The following is a 19,100-nucleotide window of genomic DNA, read 5'->3' as shown; positions in this document are numbered from 1 at the left end:
AATATACAGCGCTGACATCCTTTTTTGTTGACCCTGATCATCGTATATTGTCTAGAGTTTCGGATGCAGCATGAAATATCTTTACTCAATTGCTGACTTGATCAACGACAGCAATGCTTTGGTGATTTCCAAATATCCGATGTGTTGCTATGGAATCGTGTCTCCATTATTATGCAAAGACCCGCATGTCAGCCAGCACAGCAAACAGCCTTTTGATAACAATCACTTCCCAGGACATGGTCCATGGTCAGATGTCAATCCCTGGTTCCAAGTCTCGCTTCCGCACGCCTGGATCGCATCCAACCTAACCAGAGGTATGGCATGGCTGCTGAAAAGTATCAAATTTTTACTGCGTGATCTGCATCTTTTTGAGGAAATGTAACAGAAATTTGGGAGTCACGGGTTCTCTTACCTAAAAAGGAAAGTCAAATGTTCCTGGACAGACGCGCGCCTAATTTTAGGACCCAGATCCGCCCAAAAAAAAATAGACAAAAAAAGGGGGAAATGGACCCAAAAAGAAAAAAGAAGTTTTGGGCGGCCAGAATCCGAGGCGAGATTTTTTGGAGAGGAATTTGGATAATGTGGGGGTTTGTTGTCGGAGAGGGTCCTTTAGAACGAGTGCAAGAGGGAAGAGAACAAGGGGGGGGGGGGGGGGGGGGATTTAAGAACGAGTTTCTGAACGACGGGAGCAGCTTTGGGGGTTATAAAAAAGCAATGGGCTTGCTCGCCATCTTCGCCATCTCTGCAACGACCAACACTCTATAAAAGAACTTAACTGTTACTACACAATCATGATACGTCCGTGCTGCCGCAACGAACTCTTGCGAGTTACTTGCACACAACCGATCAACGCTGCTCTCATAAGTGTGTATTTTTTAATTGAACGTTATTTTTTTTCCGGGTGCTGATACTAATGTGTGTGTGACTTTCAGATCTCGTTGTTGACACTGCCAGTCAAGTTATCCCTTGCGCTCCTCCAACACCTGGTTCAGTTCATGTCCCACCCCTCCACAAATTCGTAAATGACTTTGCACGACGGATGCGCGTGTCGAGTTCCACGCTCATTACAGCCATCTGCTACCTCTCACGTTTGCAACGTAAGCTCCCATCCACTGCCCGCGGTCTCGCCTGCACACTGCATCGCATCGTCCTTGCCTCCATGCTGGTCGCAACAAAGTACTTGTACGATGCTCCCGTCAAGAACCGTGTATGGGCAGCACATTCCGCCGTGTTTTCCTTGGCAGAAGTCAATCTTATGGAACGACAGCTCCTCTTTCTGCTCGACTTCAAGGTCGGAGCATGTAAAGAAGAAATGGAAGAAATTATCCTCCGATTGAGACTGCCTGATCAATTAGACAAGGGCTGCAACATTTGCAATAAAACAGCGATTCCCGACATTTGCCCCACCGTCCGGGAAGAAGGCGTTCTCTCTTGTGTACCCGTACCTTCTCCTATCCTCCCTTTGCTGGCACAGCAACTCGAAACACAACCATTACCGTCCCGTCTTCCTTTGGCCGTTGCCTGTCGCGACCAAGAACATCGGACAGTCTTGCTTAGACGGCCCAGTGCAGGCTCTATACTCGACATTCCATCAGAGAAGCATGTAGCACCAAAGCGCGGCTGCAAAACAATAGATACGCCTAGTGGCGTTCCTGTGATGAACATACCTCGGAGCACTGCTCCTGCAAGCCTGGCTGTGGCGGCAGCAGCGGCTGCCGTTGCTGCTTCGGCGACGGTAGTGACGGCAGCATTGGATGTATCGAGTACCTGTTATGCACAGACTGTATTTTAATCATCCCGGCGGCTATTTTATAGAAGTCTGCTTCTACTGCACGCTAGTATTCCCATCATCTTGTAATATACTTTCTTTGAACATGATCTATTTTTTTTCAAAAACTTGTAATCATGTCTATTCCATAGTGGATATTTTTCGCAGTCTGGGCACTCTCTACGGCTTCGTGATTTCGCGAGTCTCGTTGACAAGTGGGAGGTTGCATTTGGCCCATCAATAGGACGGCCAGAGCATATCTGCAACTGCAGGCGTTACGTGGCTTTTTCTCTCCCGTTGCGACATTGTTTATTTTCGCGCTTCTCTGGTTCGGGCGGACAGGGTCTGATTGTCGCATGCTGCGGGAGGAAATCCCTTGTTTTCAAACACGGCCAATAATCTTGACGCAGCATGAGTCACCTCGCTGACTCATTACGACATATCGTATCTCCACGCTCAGGCCCGCATCTCTCCCTACCTTATCAAAATAAACAATAGACAACAACCAATAATATACAGTCGGTGAGCATCAAACTATCCTTTGGCATGCCACCAACATGTATTTAAAAGAAGCAGCAGACTAAAGAATAGTATGACCTCATAGACCACATCATCTTAAGTTTTAACCGAGTCAGACGGGGCCCACCATCCTTCCTACCGGGTTGGAATATCCCAGAGGAGAAATCTTCAACGGGAGGGAGACGACCAAAAGGCACATCTCAAACGCTCCCCACTTCTTGTTGGATAGAGGCCCTTCGTCTCATCATCCTACGGTGATATGTGCGACTTTGTTAGAAAACAAAGCGAGGTACGACAGACTCCACATATGATCCTGAAGAGTTGGTCGATAAAGAAAAATGGCGGGAGGCCGGAAAGGCGACGCTTTTATATTTGAAAATGGGTCATGTGCGTGGCGCATGGAAAAACTGAAAAAATCGAGCGCAGTCCTTGATCGAATTGGTTGGAACCCAACATATGGATTTTTGGATACTATTGCAAGCGCGCATCCCCAGTTCAACAAAAGGATATTCCAGAGCTGACGATTTCTGCTCACGCAAGTTTAAAGTCATTCGTATCAGGTTCTACTATTTAAAATATCCATGTTATATACAGTATAAAATCTATCCCAAAACCAATCTTACAACCTAGACCTTAGAGGTTCTAGTCTATACCGCATCTCCTTCAACTGTCGCGTATTAGGTTCCCACATTTCAAACATTTTCAAAAGACCATCCAACTCTGTTTTAAGCGTCTCATGATTTTGGATATTCCGATCATCCACTAGGCGCGCCATTATCCAGGGCAAATAGTATGGGTTAAGACGTAGGGGAGCACTAAGACTGCGCGAGACCATCATATTGCTCCTCCACGGTGCGTTGGGGACAGCAGGGATGCTCCATGGTGGTTTACCGCCCATTGTCCACGCAACAGCCACCCTGCAACGAATAGCAAGCACCGCGGTTCAATTGTATGACAGAGGATGCGCATTTACGGTAAAAATGGACTCACATGTATGTGTTGATTTCCTCATAAATCGCCGAATGCCCTTGTGTACCGAATCCGTACAGATTCCCGGCAAGAATATCAGAAAGATGAACGACCAAGTCATGATCTGATAGCCCCGCATTCCGCAAGGCGAGCCCGAAGACGACGAGATGGCTTAGGAAATCAGGAGTGTAATCGGCACCGTCAATGTACAGGGCACGATAAATGTTTGGGTGATGGAAACCATGCATGACTGCAGAATACAACTGCAAAAATACTCTTTAGCAAAGGATAAACCATCAAGATGTAGGCTACCACACATACCGGAACGACCTGATCGTACCAGCTCCCAACGGCAACAACCCTCACACCGGAAGCAAGGATGTGTCGCATGGCTATGTAATACTTTTTTGCAATTTCCGAGTTCGGATCATTAAACTCAAACAGCTCCCTGGCTGCATCTGCCTCGAAGTATTTGACAATCATGCTTGATTTCAACGAAGGGAAGGGACCTGCGGTGCCACGCAACTTTTCAACAAACAGCCGTTATTGAGACACATCGCCAATGTCATCCCTACCATGAGTGATCCCAGCCATGGCCAGTAGAGAAACTTTTTGTCGCGATGTATCGATTAATCCTTCCCGAACAAGCCGCGCCAACAGCATCGCAGATACAGGCGTCCCCTGACTATGTGCGGCAACAAAGACCATGTCCGCGTCCCACAGTTTCTTTCGCCACCCCTGATCGGACTCGATGAGTTGGCGGTACAGCATCGCGACCCGTCGCTCCACCTTTCCCTCCCCTTCCAATGGTATCAAGGTGATTGCTTCATCGTCTAGCATAATGTTATACCGCTCTGAAAAGAAGGACCGCACGGCCATGGCCATCTTTTCCGCAAATCTGGCGGACGTACCAGTGGGCTCACCCACAACTTTGACGTGGAAAAGGCAGACTTAGGATCTATTAAGCAAAAGCAAATAATGGCACAAACTTACCCCGCTGTAGGAACCTTCCAGGGAACCATCCATGAACGCCTTAAAAAGAAAGAAGTATCAGTTTCGTTGCCGCCATACGTGTTGGTAACAGTTAAAAATCCAACAATAACGCAGATTACCTGATGCTCACCTATAATGGCGATACGTCGTATAATGTGCGGTGTCCTAACAAGTCGCTCAAGTATGGTAATACGTCGCGGTTCTTCGGGCTTGTTTGGACGCCGGAAAATCCAACTGGTCGCGCTATGCAACATGCGTTGAAAGAACTGCTTTTGTGGACTCTCGGGTACGACTGTATTGTCTGGGAATAATTCGGGTTCATAGGACGGTAATACGACATTGTGCCGGCGGTATTTTGCGGGTTCCGGTGGAACGGTCGGAGTTGGCTGTTTGAGTGGAGATGATGAGGCATCAGAGATAGTTGATTTTGACAATGGCTGTGGTGGGGGTGGTGGTGGTTGTGTAGCGAATTGCGGAGGAGATGGAGGACTCGTTTCTTTCAGTTCTCCTCCCCCTTTCCCATCCGGATTGGTATGAGACGCTATTGCTGCGATCGGATTTTGTGGGCCGTTTAGCGGAGGAGCCACATCACTGTTACCTTCCTGCTTAGTCTGATTCTCGAGAACGGGACTCGTTTTCCCCTTTACTGTGTCGTCCCTTCCATCCGCAGGCCCATTCCCACTCCCGTGTATCGAAACGTCTGTCAACACGTCCTCCGCTCCCAGATGAACATCCTCCTTCTCTGATCCCCGATGTGCTGCATTTTCATTTTTGGCACGCGGCTCCGGAACTGCTGGCGATTGCGCCTTTGTATCCAATGTTTCGCTTCCGTTATCGGTCAGCTTTGTGAATGGCAATATTACAGTTTTCCAAAGGTCTGTCCCAAAAGGTGCCATATTACCGGGTTTCTTGTTGGAATGGTCACTAAAGGCACACCTCGCAACAACAATGTTCACAGAATGAGCAGGATAGCACGGAAGCCGTCGACAGCAGCTGATAAAACTGGAACAGGGCCAGATAGCGGTTGCGAATGCAGGTGAAATGCGGAGGCCAAGTCCTCCCATGACTTGAGACCCTACTCAGACGTTGATTGAAGTTTATCCGGTGACATCAACCAATGACACACGTGACACGACGGAATGACTCATCAGCTATCGGAAAACTTGCCGTCCTGCTTGCTCTTATTTGTGCGAAATCGTCTCAATCCTCAACGACCATCATGGCATCCCTTTTGCAGTTTGTGACGAGCCGAATAGACCCGTTACAATTCTTTTCAGCATCGTCTTCGAATTCTTCTATTACGCCGTACTCCATTCCTTCATCCTCTTCGACGTTTTCCGAGTTTGGGGACGGGGATAACTCGGATCTCGCGTCTTTCGCTCTTCGAAATTATGTTTTGGCTGTGTTAACAAGCCCTCTTCAAGTTGTTGAGACTCTTTCTGAGGTACAATATCAGAAGAGGGAGGAATCGACTGAACAGACCCCGGCGCCAACAGTAGCACAGGACGCTGTGCCGACTACTACTGAGGATCACCTTCCTCCGCTGCAAGATGGTGTCTGGGAAAACATTCGCGAAATTGTAGAAAGCGATGGAGAGGGATGGACCTCGTTATTGAAAGGTTGGTAGTACCTCCTACGTTTGGCCAGGTTGGTATGGGCTTGGTGGGATGGACTTTCAATATTTCGGTAGCGCAAGGCTTATCATCTCGTACTCTTTACCCTTGTAGGACATTTCACCAACTTTGCGTTTCATGCATCTTATGCGATATTGCAGCCCGCATTAGAAGAGGCCATCAATGACGCTTTTGATGTCTATGAAGACACGCACCCGGCCACTCTGGTTTTGAGCCATGTTGCGGTCGGCAGTTTGCTAAGTCCTTTAGAGTTGGTTCGTACCCGGTACGTCGCTGGACTAGGGTGATTTCTCCGTCTTGCCGCAATCTCATTGTTCTCTTTACATTTAGCCTCATCGTGCAACCGTCACAGTCACATCGGAAAAAGTATTATGGTCCCCTACACGGTCTTCATGCCATCGCGACCGAAGAAGGCAAAGGCTTTGGCAGTCTCTACTCAGCAAGGCATCTAGTGCCATCCATAATTTTCCATGGCTTGTCCCCCGTCCTCCGAATCATCTCCAAAACCATCATCACTGAAGAACTAGGACTCGACCCAACCTTCACCCCTGTCCTCCACCATCTTGCTACATTGGCGTTCATGGCGATAGAAGTGGGCATCATGACCCCAATCGATATGGCCAGAAAGCGGATTCAACTTCAACGACTTTCGCCATCTCCTGCTCGTTCAGGGCCGGGTGAAGCCCCTCAGGCGTGTGAAACGAGTGTTGAAGTCTCCCCCAAGTACTACAGCGGACTATGGCATTGCATTCGATCAATTGTTGCCGAGGAGGGAGGTAAAAGTAAACGAAGACGAAGGCGAAGGAGGCATCAGTCCACTGGTTTAGCCAGCGAGTGGCACCAGGTTCATGACCATGAAGCAGAGTACGGTTCATACGATATTCCAGCCCATCGACGATCAAATACCGGGTTCGTTGCTTCTGTGGGACGATTTGCTTCTGGAGTTCGCACGTTATATAGAGGCTTCTGGGCACGGTATGTTTCCCGAGTGGTAGTGTATGCTTTCGATGAAATTAGTCAAAGTGAAGAAAACTGGTAAAGGGTTCATTGTTGATGGGAGATATATAGCATCGTCGTTAGCTGTATTTTTATATATCAAGATTTGTATGCAAATAGACGTGGTGTGGTTATCCTGCACCTTGCTGTGGGGATAATGGCATGTTTTAATTGATGAATAGATAAGATCGCCATTGCATTGACCCGCCAAAAAAAAAAGCTGTACAAGAGTTGCCATATGGCCCCTCCACATTCGGCTTGCAATGCGTGGCAAGTTTAAATGCTTGACTTGATATCCGTCCCCGTGTCCAAGAACACCGTACCTCTCTACTCTGCTCTACCACTCTACTCCTACCCTAACATGCTTGTTTTTACGCTGTATGCTCCGTCAAATGATCCAAATGCTTAAATGTCTAACTGAACACGAGCCTCACTCGTTTCGTCTCTACTCTGCTTCAGGAAGGGGATAAGATCCGTACCCCCTGTTCCCCGTGCCTGCAACGACTAAAACCATATCGATTCTTAAATTATTTTTACTAACCCAATTATAGGCAGAGGTCACGAAGACATACCTGTTGTACCCGCAAACTCTGCGACGCTTGTGGAACGTCCAAATGTCCAACTTCCTTCTTCTTCCGCGCCTGAACAACAATGTACGTCGCGACAACTTGGAGATGTCGATCGCGGAACGCTCGCATTCCTTCCACGCATCGGTTGTACATCCGACTTACTTCATCAGACAAGGCTGGATCGTAGCTGGGGGTGTTGACGAGTTCATTGACGAAATCTCGTATAGACGGAGCGCGCTCCAATGCGTAGATGAACTCTCGGTGGGGACCTGGCATGTACTTGCGCATTTCGTGAATATGGTTGATGGGAGGTTTGCTGCTTTTGCCGTTCGCATGCGGCTCAGTCGGCGAGAGTGGCGGCGAAGTCTTTGTGCTCTTTGTTGGATGGTGCAAGATGCCCAGCGCCACGTCCAGAGAGTGGATCAATGAACTTTGCCCCGCGCTGGCGCCCGCGTATTTCCGGTACGTTCCCTCAATTTTTATCCCAGCAAAGACAGTTGCCAAGTTTTCAACTGAGTCTTGTACCGGGTACGGGCAGTCGAATTTATTGGCATAAACCCCCTTCACTCCATAAATAGGGCAATGCTCGGATGGGCTTTTCAGTGTTTCTCTGGCCGGAAGTACTCCCTCGTAAAATAATCCATCGGGCAGTTCGCTAGAGTGTTCCCAACCTGCCAAATACGGCCGTACGCGGTGATAGAAAATGTGTGGATCGTTCTATAGGCGCCAGCTTGGTCAGATGGATTGCAAGAATAACTCAGCGGATGTAGAATTGTTACCTTTTCGTACATTCTGACCATAACCTTCGTTATATCCTCAATAGCTTCGGCGACTATCTTGAGATTCGCCACAAGGGCGGGGAGGTCCTGTTTCACAACAGCATGAAGGCAGGCGACGATCGCTGGCAGCGCAGGAGCGCCAGCTGACTCGGTTGCAATACTGATCAAGTAGAACCATGCTTCATCAGGACCTGTGAAGGTGTTCATGACTGCAAAATTACTGAAGACCAGTTCGTCAAAATGGTAATGATATGGATCCACTATGAACGTCCCCACCGAATTACCTTAAATCCCACGGCCCGTTTGTATCAAGTAGCCGATAGTTATATAGTTCCACAGCGGCGTACGTTATTACCGGTTTGAGTCCGAGATACTGTGCTACATCGTACCATGGTCTGGCGAGGGCTACAGGAAGCACCTAGCAACCAGATTACCAACCGCGCGATCTATCGTAAAAGAGCATCTCGAATCTTCAATATACCTCTGCAACATCTTCATTTTTCCCCCACACATATCCTTGACCAATGAATGAGAGTACCAAGTACGCTCTTTGCCATTCACGTTTCGTCGAAAGGACGTCCGTCGCTAATACAGGTAACTGAAAACCAAGCCAAAATCAGCACAACTCTCCTTTGTCAACAGCACCTCAACTCCCGACAATATGTTGACCGCACCTGCTTGACTGCTTTCCGCAAAGCACCTGCAATCAACAGTGGGCTCAGATCGTCCAAGATTTTCTCCCAAGGTTCAAAGTACTCTGGCAAACGCTGCAGTGGTGGTGGATCAGCCGGCAAGAAGCCATGTACTGGGTGAATATCGTAATCCTCTAGCGCGGGTATGACCGGGTCATCAGTATGGGATAGGGAAAGCTTTGCTAATGGTGATGAGGGTAGTCGTGACTGTTTGCGTAGGCTCTCTGGTGTCATGATGTCTGGCATGCAGGTATTGGATGTACGGGATCGAGTCCGGAAATGAATGCGTATCCTGTATCTCAAAGTTACTAGTGGCGATTTGGCATGGAAAAAAAAGGAGGGGTCGTAAAAACAAGCTGTCAGGCCAAGATCCTCGACAACGACTTTGTAAAACAAATCCAAAGGTTTGATATCATGCCTCACAGTCACGTTGTTTGAGATTGGTAAGCAGAACATCCCGCGGATTGCGCGCTTTTGGACACTTTTGTTTGTTATTTTTTGTATTATCAGATACCCCTACATTCCTTCCATGGAGCTCGACGGGACGTCCATACTCGCTTTGGCGGACATGCTCCGCTCTCCCAATGGGGAGGTGAGATCATGTCTCTGCGTATACAGAGAAGGATGTCGTTAACACATTAGCCCCGAACACACGCCAGGCAGAGTCTGGATCCGCCGCAACATACACACCCTATTCCCAAACATCTGATATTTCTCCAGGATCCATTGGACTGACAAAAGTTGCAGAGCGTTCATTAGTGGAAAAGGAATCAAGACCAGATACCTACTCAAATGAGATCTGGACCGAGGACGAAGTGGAGGTTGATGTGGAGGTCGAGGCAGATCCCAGACCACTGCCAGAGTTAGTGACGATGCATCGCCATTTCAAATCAATGCATAAAAATGAAACGCGCTCATTCATTTTAGATACACCCTTCGCTATCGCCAACGCGTGTCTGCCAATGATCTCTACTTGGGAGGACTGAGCGGCAAAACACCATCAATACACGACGCAGATGATCTTGTTGTCTCGATTTCCATGCCCCACGCAAAAATGAAGGATGTCGACTTGGACTGCACAGAGTCGACATTGGAAATCCGCTCTCCACAATATCGGCTGAAGCTCCCTTTGCCAGATTTGGTAGACTCTGATAATGGTGAAGCAAAATGGGATAAAGGAAAGAGTTTACTTGTGGTCACCTTACCAATCAAGCGTGAAAACCGCTTTTAGCGTAAATGGCGTATGGTTAAAGCGATATGAGATTCCGTAAATGTACCATAAAGTTTTTCAAAATGCGTTCCAAGACCAGCTTCAATAACACACATACGTAGTACTTCTACTGTGTCCAACTAATGGTCCAAAATTCGCAAATTGCCAGATACTACCTTGTCGTTCAAAATAGAGCCGGATGGTACATCAATCCTTGATCCATGGTTCGCCACAATGATGACGGTGCCTCGAGTCAAAAGGATGTCAATACATCTTGCGCAAGCGTCAGAGCTGAGGAGAACATCACAGGGTAGTTACCTTCAAGTACAACATCATGCCCGAAGGTGACGTCGCCCGTTACTGTTAAATGATCCAACCCAAGGATATGTGGTGTTCCTTGAAACCGCGACAAGAAATGAGCCACCTGAAAATATATATGTTAGCATCATAGAGGCAGTAACATAAAGGGTTAGACAGCTATTACCTTTTTGAAGTGATCACCCAGCTTTACAAGTGGAACGGAATTAAATTGCCTTAACGGATTCATGGTAAGCTCGCCGTGTTCGAGTTTGTAGAGATCTGACATGACCAAGAAGAGATCCGATGTGCTTTTCACAGGCAAGAAACGATTTCTGGGGACATTGACCCCGTGAGCCCCCTCAAAATGCTTGATCGCTGCTCCGACGGCTGTTTCCAATTGGATGACCTTTTCGCCGCTGGCGTCTGTCTTGTGATTTACGATGATTTCCATGCTTAGCTCGTCATTGTCGATGATTCGCTTGATAGCTTTCAAGGAGATCCAAAGGTTGTTCGTGTTAAAGATCTAGAATGTGATCAGATAATGGTTGCGACAGCAAAATAGAAATGCATACAAAATATCAACCTTGAACTTTTTGATAGATTTGAAGTCGTCTACCTGTGCGTCATTGACAGGAATGATTAGCGTCCATCCAAGAGGAACTCCAAAGCTGCCCACTGGCTGCCTATATAATACGTACATATGCCGATGGAACCTGAGCAATCTCCAGGAGCCGTACCGTCCCCTCATATTCAATGAGAGTACCACCTTTAACATCCGCCTTCGTTTTGTCGGTCACTTCCATGATGAATTCTGCGCCGGACTTTGCGAGATGGTTCAAAATAGCTGAGACATGCAAATAATGCATTGGTCAGAGACAACAGACAGCTACGGACTAAGTCGTAGTGAACATACTGGTATCAACTGTGGCGCCCAAATTGTCAACATTAGAGACAAATAAATATTCTTTTCCTTGTTCAAGTAGCTGATCCAAGAGCCCAGAGTTTGCGAGTGCTTCGAACAGATCACCGTGTCCAGGCGGATACCTGCCCCAGCATATGAGAAGAATATTCACACAGAATTTTTGCGTATGTCCAAGGCTGCTTACCAGTCTCCAGGTTTACCATCGGGGGTCTTTGGCATTGGTAGAAGCGAATCTTTAGAGATACGGGGGAATCGGCTCTGGTTAAACGTCAGGAGCTTGATTTGGTGGCCGCGGTACTTTTGGATTATGCGGTGGGTATCACTGTCGGTGTTGAAGGAATTCATTAGGATGAGCGGCACGTCCACATTGTTCTGGCTGTTAAGGTACTGCAGGTATGTTGTGAAAAGTCTATCGTGAGGGACTGAAGACAAGAAAGAAAGAGTGTGCATACCTCGATTTGGCGAACCGTGAGATCGAGAAAGGTCATCCCGTCTCTGACTTCGATGGCGCTATTACAGTAGTGCGTGAGAAAGGCAAAGCTTAGATCTCTTCAGCGGAACGGCACGGCGATCCTTACCTCTTGGGTCCCACACAACCCATTGTGGTACCTAGCCCACCATTCAGCTTCAGAACTGCTAGTTTATTCAAGACGCCAGATTTTTCCGTGGGTGCCACTTTCGGAAGGTCTTTGTACAACTTGATCTGCCATAAGAATGATCATCTTGTCATGATGCCATTCACTTGAACCTGGCTGATCGATAAGCCCATGGTCTTACCACGCCTGGCCCCGGCGACTTGACTTCGTTCCAATTTCTGTTCAGCAAACTTAGCAGAATCATTAGATAAATAAGATTGGACAAACGCCCTTACAGAGTTTGGCTTTTGGCTTTCTGAGCCAAATATCGTACAAAGAGTGCGTAGAATCCGTCCATTTCCAGAGTGAAAGCCTGGCAACCACGAGTTGGCTTAGTTAATGGAGGAACATTATGAATGCGGCCACCACGTACGTACTTCCCGCTGAGGCCCTTCTGGGACCATGTCAACAAGCTTGTTAAGCTCATTCCGCATAGTCTAAACAATCTGTTAGTATAAAGTTTTATACACGTTGCCCAATCACGACGCGTATAAGCATCCATCGTTAGGTGACTTACAGACGCTGCGATAGTTGACGTTGTTTCTTGGAAACCCTGGAAAGAGACGGTATTACCAACTGTATAATATATCGCGTGCGACGATTCCTAGCGCATCAACAGGCCACGAACCAGCAACGATAGTGCTCGACTGTGTTCTCGAGCCCTTGCCCGCAAGTCGGTTGGGCTACCGGGTATTTCCTCGCCATTAAGGGCTAGGAGTGTTCTTCCGTTTGCCATGTTTACAAAACGTTTGAAAGTTGAGCAATAAGTGTTGGTGAGGCAAACAGCTGCAAGTCGAGGAAGCATGACGAAGGCTGATGACGCGCTTCAAACCCTGGTTCGAGCTGGTTCGGATGCGGGGAACAACGTCCACCATTTCCCTCTGACACTTGGGCCTGCGATCATCTGCCAAACATTGGCCATCCGTACTATGGAAGACCAAGACCTCACCCAGATTAGCTGGAGAGACCCAGCCTTCCTGCAGCATGTTAGTTTTTTGGGCCATCTGATTGGCGTCGTCATGTTGCTGACACTCGTCATTTCTCAGTTTGGCCTTGGCGAACACAATGTCATGGATTACTTTGCATTGAGTGAATTCTACGACAAGTCTTCAATTAACGAGCAACTGCGAATGCAGGCGAGATTTAACGAACTGCAAACTAGTCAATTGGATAAGCGGTCTGCATACTTTATGGAATTCACGATTTCAGTCTGGTGTGCTCGCTATAACCCTTGTTTCTATTGCGGAAAAGACAGATGACGGGAATCGACTATGAGCTTTTATACGCGATTGTGAATGTGCAACCAAGCTTGTTTGTCATAACCAAGGGAATGCGCAGGAGTCCTAATAATGGTACGCTTTGCAATACCGTCACCGACCTCTCCCAAAATATCTCGCTGAAGAATAGACAAATCGTTGGTAGTTGACCTGTTGGCCGCATACTACATTCTGGACGGCACCGTATACCAGACTCCAGATCTCCACACTCTTGTATCTAACAGAATAGTGAGTACGAGCACTAATATGATCTGCATCCTGCTCGTACTGATTCGGCCATCCGTCTAGCTGACATCCCTTCACCACGTTCAAAAACTCTTCGATGGTGCGCTAGCCGATTCACGATATCATCCCGCATTGGGACATTACTGGAAGGAAGATGAAGCTCTCTACGTTACAGATAAAGAAGCATCAGCTCATGACAGGAAGCGGAAACAGCAGTTTGCTACGGGTTTAGACGCACTTATAGCGGATTCCGTGCAGAGCAGCCTGGATGTGGTTGCGTCCTGGGAGGAGGACAATAATCAGGGAGTGTCCACGGTGGAGACAGGCGAGAAGGTGGAGCCGGCTGTATCTACAGGGTAGCGTCACAGCAAAAGGTACCAGTCGCCACTAGAACCTGTGGATATTTGATCATCTTGCAATAAATTATATATTTCCGCCTCAAGTAGCTAAGTAAAATAGTGACGAGTTACATGGATAACAACTTAAATATTCCCTGTAATGAGACCTCATCGTTCTCCCCCTCCCCACTGTCTACGCTTTTGTGAATCATGAGAAGGGCTAGGATCACGGGAAGGTGGACTAAACTACCAAAGAACAACGTTCGTGCAGTCTTATCCGAGGGATTTCTCCAAAATTTCCATGCCCCTGCAGCCATAACGGCATTGATGATGGACGAATCCAAGGCAAACCACCACGTCGTCAGTCCCAGATACGGCGCGGCCCATGCGAGGGGAAATAGCAGCAAGCTGTATCGTAACGATACGCGCGCGTTTAGCGCCGGATCTGTTACAGACATCATCCGGTAGCCTGCCTTAGAGTAATCGGCTCTCAGATTCCAGCTTAGAGAATTAAAATGTGGGAATTGCCAAGCGTACAATACTGCTGCCAGCAACCAAGCTCCGGCGTCCAGACTACCAGTACACGCTGCCCATCCCATCATGGGTGGTATCGCCCCTACAATCGCACCTGCCCACGTATTTGCAATCGAGGTCCGCTTCAGAGGAGTATATACACATGTATAGAGGATAATATTGCTAGCCCCGAGCGCGGCAGTGAGAGGGTTGACAAAATGTGCTAGAATCGCAACACCGGCTGCTCCGCCAGCGATACCGGCACTGAAGGCGTGCAGCGGGCTGATAGCATGGCGAACGAGAGCTCGGTTGCGTGTTCGAGACATTTGCGCGTCATAGGGTGCTTCGATCCATTGGTTGATCGCATTTGCGGCTCCAGAGCAGAGAGCAGTTCCCGCCGTTGTCCATAGCAAAGTTGACACGGAAACCGCTCCTGGCGCCAATGCATATCCGGCCATAGCCGTCAGGACGACAAAAGCAGACAATTTTGCCTTTGAAAGCTCTTTGTAGACGGCAGGGGTATACTCTGGGGCGGCTTTCCACCGCAACTTGACCATAGCATCATTGTTGTCTGAAGCTCCAACAGGCGGTATCGTCTCGCTCTTCGATGGTGCTTCAGGTGATGTTGGCGCCTGTACAGGAGCAAGATTTTTGATATTATGACTGGCAGGTGTGTTTGCCGTGGAGTTGGGACGCACGCCGCGGTTTGCAAAAAAGTGGGTTTGGAATGTTGCTCGTGATGAAGGTGCTGTTGAGGTGGAAGGCCATGTACGCACCGAGGTAATATACACTCGATGGACGCTATTGATAAGTGGTGATATGTGTGATTTTGGTCTTGGCGGCCTCACCGTGCAAGCCGCTCGCTGGCCAAGGAACGACCACATTGCTTCTCGTTTGCAGGTCTTTTGCCGGATCCCGCACTCTTGTTGATCTTGGCTTCCACGTCTTGTTGCCATGACATCTCAAAACACGTGATATCAGCAACTGATTTTTAATGGAAAAAAAATTTTACCCCGTGGATTGGGGGACCCCCAAGAATATAAAAAGGAGGCCCAGCGCGTCCTCCCCCCAAGCTTCACCTTTCTCCCATTCTCACCATCAAATTACAGTAAACGTTTTTGCCCGTCATGGCCGCCTCCGCTTAATCTCTCGAACGTCTCTTCGTTCTCCTCTTCGTGTCGTACATAACGAACACGCTCTCTCGCGTCTTGCTTTCGTCCCATATCCCCTTTCCCTCACCTTCCGGACGCCAAAATGGCTCCCACTCAGTCTAACCAAAATGGCCCATGCCAACTGAAGGAACAACAACCACCACCACTACAACGACAATAATCGTTTGCCGTCACTGAAAATCTGTTTTTTGACTCTTGAAGTCTCTACGTCGTTTGATATCGTCACCTTTTTGAACATCAATCATGTCACCTGCCATGACCGAAGCCACCATTTTTGATTTTGACCAGTTGTTGGGTGGTATGTGTGGTGCATTGGGCATAATTGCATTTTTCCTGTCTTTAGCTTATTCTCTCTGTCAGGTACCCCAATTGTGCCTGGTCTGTCGACCGCATCTCCACAGAGCACGGATTCTCCTGAATTTGATGGCCGTGATCTATTTGGTGATCTCCCGAGCTCCTGCTCCCCTACCAATGACTGGCTGTTAGATGATCAGGCCTTGGATCAGCTGTTGGCCGAGTCTGCATCTTCTACTCCTCTCGTCGGGTCCCCCGCGTCAACTGGATTGGAAGATATGCCATTGGCCGACTTATTCGGCGACGAAAAGCTGTTCATGGACCTACCTGTGCAGCAGCCAGTCGCTATATGCCCAAGTCCGATTCCATCTGCACCTGTTAGCCCAGCGTCCACTGTCGATGTTTCTTCGCCAGAATTTGCGCTGTCCGGAATGTTCGAGTCCAACCAAGGTTGGGCTGTTCCGAACAATGCTGGCAACGACTTGTTTCCCAAGCTTACTCCGACCTGGGAACAAGGCCGTACCGCTGCGGTGAAGCCTCCTGTACCTGCCAAGGGTATTGAGCCCGTAAAGCCGTTGGCTGCGAAGCCGGTTGTTTCGGCCTCGCCTCAGGCGCCTGCCATCGCACCTCTCTCGGCCGCGTTGTTGCCGCTCCTCGGAAACATTGGCCAGGTGGCTGCGACGCTTGCTGTTAACCCATCAGGTCTTGCGGCAGCGGCAGCTGCTGGTGTCCAAGTGCAGCAATTGCAGCAACATTTGCAGGCTCTGGCTGCCATGCAGTCACGCCAGACACCTACTGTCGTGAAGGCGTCTGTCGATCTAACGCCTCCATACACTGTCGGTCGGAAGAGGAAGGAGCGGTCGTCGGACCCTTCGGAGATTATTGCTGAAATGGACATGAAACGGCAGAAGAATACAGAAGCAGCCCGTCGTTCTCGTGCGAGGAAACTCGAGCGAATGGCTGATCTTGAAAGTCAGGTGAAAGTTCTTGAGCAAGAACGTGACGATTTAAAGGCGAAGGTTGTTGACCTTGAGAGTACAAAGGACAGATACGCCGCTCGCGAAGTTGAATATCTGGCTCAGATTATTCAGTTGCAGCAGCGTTTGAAGGTGTATGAGGCATAGTGTGGAGTGGGGAACATTGTGTATCAGTTTTTGTTTTATCGTGACGTGTGGTGGAAATACATTCAGTTTTCAAGTATTGCGTGCATTCGAGAGTGAGGTTTTGCCTCGTTGCAGTTTGTGATGACACAGCCAACGTATCCATACAAAAGATATTTATGTCGCAAATTCAAAGTACATGCAAAAACTTTCCCAAAAACCTCAATTCGTCACAGTTTGCATTAGACAGCATCTCCCCATTTGCTCATCTCGCGATTTGGACCCCAGTCGGGCGGAGGGCCCTCAGCATCAGCGCGTTCTTCTCTCGCTCTCTCCTGCCAACCAGAAGAGCTCTCCAGATTCATGTCCCGTTCATGTCGCTCATGACCACCACTACGGCGGTCCATGTGTCGCCGATTCCCACCGCGTCCTCGACCTCCGCGGTGGCTCTCGCGTGGACGTCCCCATCCATTGTCGCGACGACGGTCTGGGTCTTGCTTTACTTCCTCCTTATCAAGATCCCATTCACGTGTTCCCCGCAATTGTGCTTTACGTGCAGCATTTTCTTCACGTTCCCTCCTACAACGTAGATGTGATGAGTCCCGCACACTTACCAGATGGCCGAAAAGGGCAAAGCTTTACCTCAAAGTCTGTTGAATAGCGTCCGCCTCCTCTCGCCTTTGTTTCGCCACCTGCCGAGCGGCTCTTGTCTCTGCGAATTGCCTTTCTCTCTCCTCATCTTCCTTCTTGCGTCGTTCGGTTTCCGCAGCCCTCCACGCCTGTTCGTCAGCCTCCACCGCCTACAATCGCGTTAGATCATGGATTCTTCATAATGACACAAGTTGCTATCGTACTGACCTGTTGCTTCTTTATAATTTCGGCATTCTTTCGTTTCATTTCTTGCATCTTTTTCTCTAGTTCCTCGCCTGTTAGACGCTAGGACGACGTCAACCCATTAGCATCAGAATCAGTGCACCCATGTTGCCTTTCAAGCAATACCTTCTTATCGGCGCCACCGGTCTCATGTCTCTTACGATTTACGTAAGGTTTCGTCGGTTTCTGCACGTCACAAGGGAATGAGGTATGTCCGGAGTCAGATTCAAATGTACCATAAACGTACCTGTTTGTCATCAGGACCGGCGTCACCTTCTGGCTGTTCGTCAGCTTGGGTTGGCTCAGTAGTACTTGCTTCAGTGGGTTCAGCTTTTGGCATTTTGTCATCCGCGGCTTTGCGCGGACGTGGAGTAGATCTCCTTCGGTTTGACGACGTATGTCCTTCCTTTGTAGCGGCCGATGAAGCGGCGGGAGTCTAATGTGGCAAGCGTACTCAGACCCAAGTCATCATGGCCGATCAACTAGCGATCAACCACGCGATATCACTCATAAACTCACTGTTGTTACAGGCTCCTTCCTTGGCGTCTTCCGCCCAGCAGCTACCGTAGCCTGCTCCTTCTCTTCCGGTAATCCCTCTCTAGCTTCCTCCTTCAGAGGTTCACCATGAACCTCTTCTGAAGGTTTATCGGCAGATTTATCGTTTGCTTCTGCCGTTTCATCAACAGGTGGCTCGTTGGCGCCACCAGCCGTGATCGTCTCGGTCAGCTGGTCCTCAGATGTCGGGCCCGTCTCGCCCCCATGACTATCAGCCTCTTCACTTTGCTTCACTTGTTCTTCCGGTATGGTATACTCCAGTGTATCGTCCGCTCCGCCCGTCCGCGAGTCTCCATCTGGCTCAGTTGCCGAGAATGTCGAAGGCGCTGTTTGGAATGACTCGACCGAAGCGTTCTCTTCCTTGGAGGGAAGAGACGCCGCTACTCGGACAAGTTGGGGATTTGTCACCTGCCCTTCGGTTGGAGGGCTCACCTCCGTTGTCAACATTCTCACTGCACAAGTCAATGGTGGCGGATCTGCTGGTAGGACATCATCACAAGAGGGCGGACATCACATAACCACGTGAATGTGGTTGGAACCACATTTGCCTCTCTGCTTTGTCGTTGCCTACATCGTACGAGTGCTGCCAGTTCTCCATTACGCTCGCAACATGCATAAAAAGCACTACGAAATACATCGTTTATCAAAGATCTGCATGTTAACTTGTCGTATATCTGCTCCCGACACAGCGCTTTGCTTGTCGTTTGGGATGAAGATGACGTTCGTTCGTCAATGTATTGAGTCACATCCCGAATATTTCCAAATAT

The 19,100-nt window shown here is 48.8% G+C and overlaps 10 protein-coding genes across 10 annotated transcripts; 5 read left to right on the top strand and 5 right to left on the bottom strand.

Moving 5' to 3' along the window:
* Nucleotides 1-645: 645 nt before the first annotated feature.
* Nucleotides 646-1,878, top strand: SPPG_00531 (uncharacterized protein). Its single transcript, XM_016748855.1, has 2 exons — nt 646-864; nt 933-1,878. Exons 1-2 carry the CDS (start codon nt 792-794, stop codon nt 1,790-1,792), a joined length of 933 nt encoding a protein of 310 aa, XP_016612867.1. The 5' UTR covers nt 646-791; the 3' UTR covers nt 1,793-1,878.
* Nucleotides 1,879-2,835: 957 nt separating this feature from the next.
* Nucleotides 2,836-5,316, bottom strand: SPPG_00530 (uncharacterized protein). The gene is made up of 6 exons (XM_016748854.1): nt 4,380-5,316; nt 4,250-4,288; nt 3,832-4,185; nt 3,578-3,765; nt 3,278-3,519; nt 2,836-3,204 (listed from the first exon to the last, which is right to left on the bottom strand). The coding sequence occupies exons 1-6, from the start codon at nt 5,311-5,313 to the stop codon at nt 2,907-2,909; spliced, it is 2,055 nt and encodes a 684-aa protein (XP_016612866.1). The 5' UTR covers nt 5,314-5,316; the 3' UTR covers nt 2,836-2,906.
* A 122-nt stretch (nt 5,317-5,438) lies between these two features.
* SPPG_00529 (uncharacterized protein) lies at nt 5,439-7,129 on the top strand. The gene is made up of 3 exons (XM_016748853.1): nt 5,439-5,868; nt 5,977-6,148; nt 6,214-7,129. The coding sequence occupies exons 1-3, from the start codon at nt 5,469-5,471 to the stop codon at nt 6,920-6,922; spliced, it is 1,281 nt and encodes a 426-aa protein (XP_016612865.1). The 5' UTR covers nt 5,439-5,468; the 3' UTR covers nt 6,923-7,129.
* SPPG_00528 (dioxygenase BNA2) lies at nt 6,941-9,305 on the bottom strand. The gene is made up of 6 exons (XM_016748852.1): nt 8,902-9,305; nt 8,709-8,825; nt 8,512-8,645; nt 8,228-8,447; nt 7,452-8,165; nt 6,941-7,383 (listed from the first exon to the last, which is right to left on the bottom strand). The coding sequence occupies exons 1-6, from the start codon at nt 9,163-9,165 to the stop codon at nt 7,285-7,287; spliced, it is 1,548 nt and encodes a 515-aa protein (XP_016612864.1). The 5' UTR covers nt 9,166-9,305; the 3' UTR covers nt 6,941-7,284.
* Nucleotides 9,306-9,418: 113 nt separating this feature from the next.
* Nucleotides 9,419-10,291, top strand: SPPG_00527 (uncharacterized protein). The gene is made up of 3 exons (XM_016748851.1): nt 9,419-9,511; nt 9,579-9,781; nt 9,847-10,291. The coding sequence occupies exons 1-3, from the start codon at nt 9,449-9,451 to the stop codon at nt 10,148-10,150; spliced, it is 570 nt and encodes a 189-aa protein (XP_016612863.1). The 5' UTR covers nt 9,419-9,448; the 3' UTR covers nt 10,151-10,291.
* On the bottom strand, nt 10,120-12,767 carry SPPG_00526 (uncharacterized protein). The gene is made up of 14 exons (XM_016748850.1): nt 12,615-12,767; nt 12,504-12,539; nt 12,364-12,423; nt 12,223-12,299; nt 12,129-12,165; nt 11,930-12,054; nt 11,804-11,861; nt 11,536-11,738; nt 11,343-11,473; nt 11,128-11,273; nt 11,013-11,045; nt 10,614-10,952; nt 10,448-10,553; nt 10,120-10,376 (listed from the first exon to the last, which is right to left on the bottom strand). Exons 1-14 carry the CDS (start codon nt 12,720-12,722, stop codon nt 10,270-10,272), a joined length of 1,566 nt encoding a protein of 521 aa, XP_016612862.1. The 5' UTR covers nt 12,723-12,767; the 3' UTR covers nt 10,120-10,269.
* Nucleotides 12,768-12,789: 22 nt separating this feature from the next.
* SPPG_00525 (uncharacterized protein) lies at nt 12,790-14,004 on the top strand (the record flags this gene model as incomplete). The annotated part of the gene is made up of 5 exons (XM_016748849.1): nt 12,790-12,972; nt 13,033-13,163; nt 13,238-13,338; nt 13,409-13,491; nt 13,552-14,004. The coding sequence occupies 5 exons, from the start codon at nt 12,790-12,792 to the stop codon at nt 13,846-13,848; spliced, it is 795 nt and encodes a 264-aa protein (XP_016612861.1). The 3' UTR covers nt 13,849-14,004.
* Nucleotides 13,955-15,300, bottom strand: SPPG_00524 (protoheme IX farnesyltransferase; the record flags this gene model as incomplete). The annotated part of the gene is made up of 2 exons (XM_016748848.1): nt 13,955-15,140; nt 15,188-15,300. The coding sequence occupies 2 exons, from the start codon at nt 15,298-15,300 to the stop codon at nt 13,955-13,957; spliced, it is 1,299 nt and encodes a 432-aa protein (XP_016612860.1).
* A 71-nt stretch (nt 15,301-15,371) lies between these two features.
* On the top strand, nt 15,372-17,005 carry SPPG_00523 (uncharacterized protein). The gene is made up of 2 exons (XM_016748847.1): nt 15,372-15,809; nt 15,872-17,005. The coding sequence occupies exons 1-2, from the start codon at nt 15,755-15,757 to the stop codon at nt 16,927-16,929; spliced, it is 1,113 nt and encodes a 370-aa protein (XP_016612859.1). The 5' UTR covers nt 15,372-15,754; the 3' UTR covers nt 16,930-17,005.
* Nucleotides 16,936-18,875, bottom strand: SPPG_00522 (uncharacterized protein). The gene is made up of 6 exons (XM_016748846.1): nt 18,298-18,875; nt 18,026-18,214; nt 17,905-17,964; nt 17,764-17,841; nt 17,548-17,705; nt 16,936-17,484 (listed from the first exon to the last, which is right to left on the bottom strand). The coding sequence occupies exons 1-6, from the start codon at nt 18,778-18,780 to the stop codon at nt 17,148-17,150; spliced, it is 1,305 nt and encodes a 434-aa protein (XP_016612858.1). The 5' UTR covers nt 18,781-18,875; the 3' UTR covers nt 16,936-17,147.
* Nucleotides 18,876-19,100: the final 225 nt, after the last annotated feature.

Source organism: Spizellomyces punctatus (genome assembly GCF_000182565.1).
Source record: "Spizellomyces punctatus DAOM BR117 chromosome Unknown supercont1.1, whole genome shotgun sequence".
In the NCBI taxonomy this organism is placed as follows: domain Eukaryota; kingdom Fungi; phylum Chytridiomycota; class Chytridiomycetes; order Spizellomycetales; family Spizellomycetaceae; genus Spizellomyces; species Spizellomyces punctatus.
Note: the sequence above shows the minus strand (reverse complement) of the source record. Positions and strands in the feature narration are given on the sequence as shown.

Excerpts from the sequence above, each read along its gene's own strand:
- SPPG_00531 (XM_016748855.1), top strand. The coding sequence starts at position 792 with ATGATACGTCCGTGCTGCCGCAACGAACTCTTGCGAGTTACTTGCACA. Across the intron at positions 865-932 it reads GATCAACGCTGCTCTCATAA|ATCTCGTTGTTGACACTGCC; the intron begins GTGTGTATTTTT and ends TGTGACTTTCAG.
- SPPG_00530 (XM_016748854.1), bottom strand. The coding sequence starts at position 5,313 with ATGGGAGGACTTGGCCTCCGCATTTCACCTGCATTCGCAACCGCTATC. Across the intron at positions 4,289-4,379 it reads ACGACGTATCGCCATTATAG|GCGTTCATGGATGGTTCCCT; the intron begins GTGAGCATCAGG and ends TTTCTTTTTAAG. Across the intron at positions 4,186-4,249 it reads TGGAAGGTTCCTACAGCGGG|TTGTGGGTGAGCCCACTGGT; the intron begins GTAAGTTTGTGC and ends TCCACGTCAAAG.
- SPPG_00529 (XM_016748853.1), top strand. The coding sequence starts at position 5,469 with ATGGCATCCCTTTTGCAGTTTGTGACGAGCCGAATAGACCCGTTACAA. Across the intron at positions 5,869-5,976 it reads ATGGACCTCGTTATTGAAAG|GACATTTCACCAACTTTGCG; the intron begins GTTGGTAGTACC and ends TTACCCTTGTAG. Across the intron at positions 6,149-6,213 it reads TTAGAGTTGGTTCGTACCCG|CCTCATCGTGCAACCGTCAC; the intron begins GTACGTCGCTGG and ends CTTTACATTTAG.
- SPPG_00528 (XM_016748852.1), bottom strand. The coding sequence starts at position 9,165 with ATGCCAGACATCATGACACCAGAGAGCCTACGCAAACAGTCACGACTA. Across the intron at positions 8,646-8,708 it reads AAAATGAAGATGTTGCAGAG|GTGCTTCCTGTAGCCCTCGC; the intron begins GTATATTGAAGA and ends TCTGGTTGCTAG. Across the intron at positions 7,384-7,451 it reads AGAGTTTGCGGGTACAACAG|TCGTTGCAGGCACGGGGAAC; the intron begins GTATGTCTTCGT and ends ATATGGTTTTAG.
- SPPG_00527 (XM_016748851.1), top strand. The coding sequence starts at position 9,449 with ATGGAGCTCGACGGGACGTCCATACTCGCTTTGGCGGACATGCTCCGC. Across the intron at positions 9,512-9,578 it reads TCCGCTCTCCCAATGGGGAG|GCAGAGTCTGGATCCGCCGC; the intron begins GTGAGATCATGT and ends AACACACGCCAG. Across the intron at positions 9,782-9,846 it reads GATCCCAGACCACTGCCAGA|ATACACCCTTCGCTATCGCC; the intron begins GTTAGTGACGAT and ends CATTCATTTTAG.
- SPPG_00526 (XM_016748850.1), bottom strand. The coding sequence starts at position 12,722 with ATGGCAAACGGAAGAACACTCCTAGCCCTTAATGGCGAGGAAATACCC. Across the intron at positions 10,953-11,012 it reads AATCTATCAAAAAGTTCAAG|ATCTTTAACACGAACAACCT; the intron begins GTTGATATTTTG and ends ATCACATTCTAG. Across the intron at positions 10,554-10,613 it reads TGGGTGATCACTTCAAAAAG|GTGGCTCATTTCTTGTCGCG; the intron begins GTAATAGCTGTC and ends ATATATTTTCAG.
- SPPG_00523 (XM_016748847.1), top strand. The coding sequence starts at position 15,755 with ATGTCACCTGCCATGACCGAAGCCACCATTTTTGATTTTGACCAGTTG. Across the intron at positions 15,810-15,871 it reads TTTTGACCAGTTGTTGGGTG|GTACCCCAATTGTGCCTGGT; the intron begins GTATGTGTGGTG and ends TCTCTCTGTCAG.
- SPPG_00522 (XM_016748846.1), bottom strand. The coding sequence starts at position 18,780 with ATGTTGACAACGGAGGTGAGCCCTCCAACCGAAGGGCAGGTGACAAAT. Across the intron at positions 17,965-18,025 it reads CCGGTCCTGATGACAAACAG|AAACCGACGAAACCTTACGT; the intron begins GTACGTTTATGG and ends TGTGACGTGCAG. Across the intron at positions 17,485-17,547 it reads GCTATTCAACAGACTTTGAG|GAGGGAACGTGAAGAAAATG; the intron begins GTAAAGCTTTGC and ends TCTACGTTGTAG.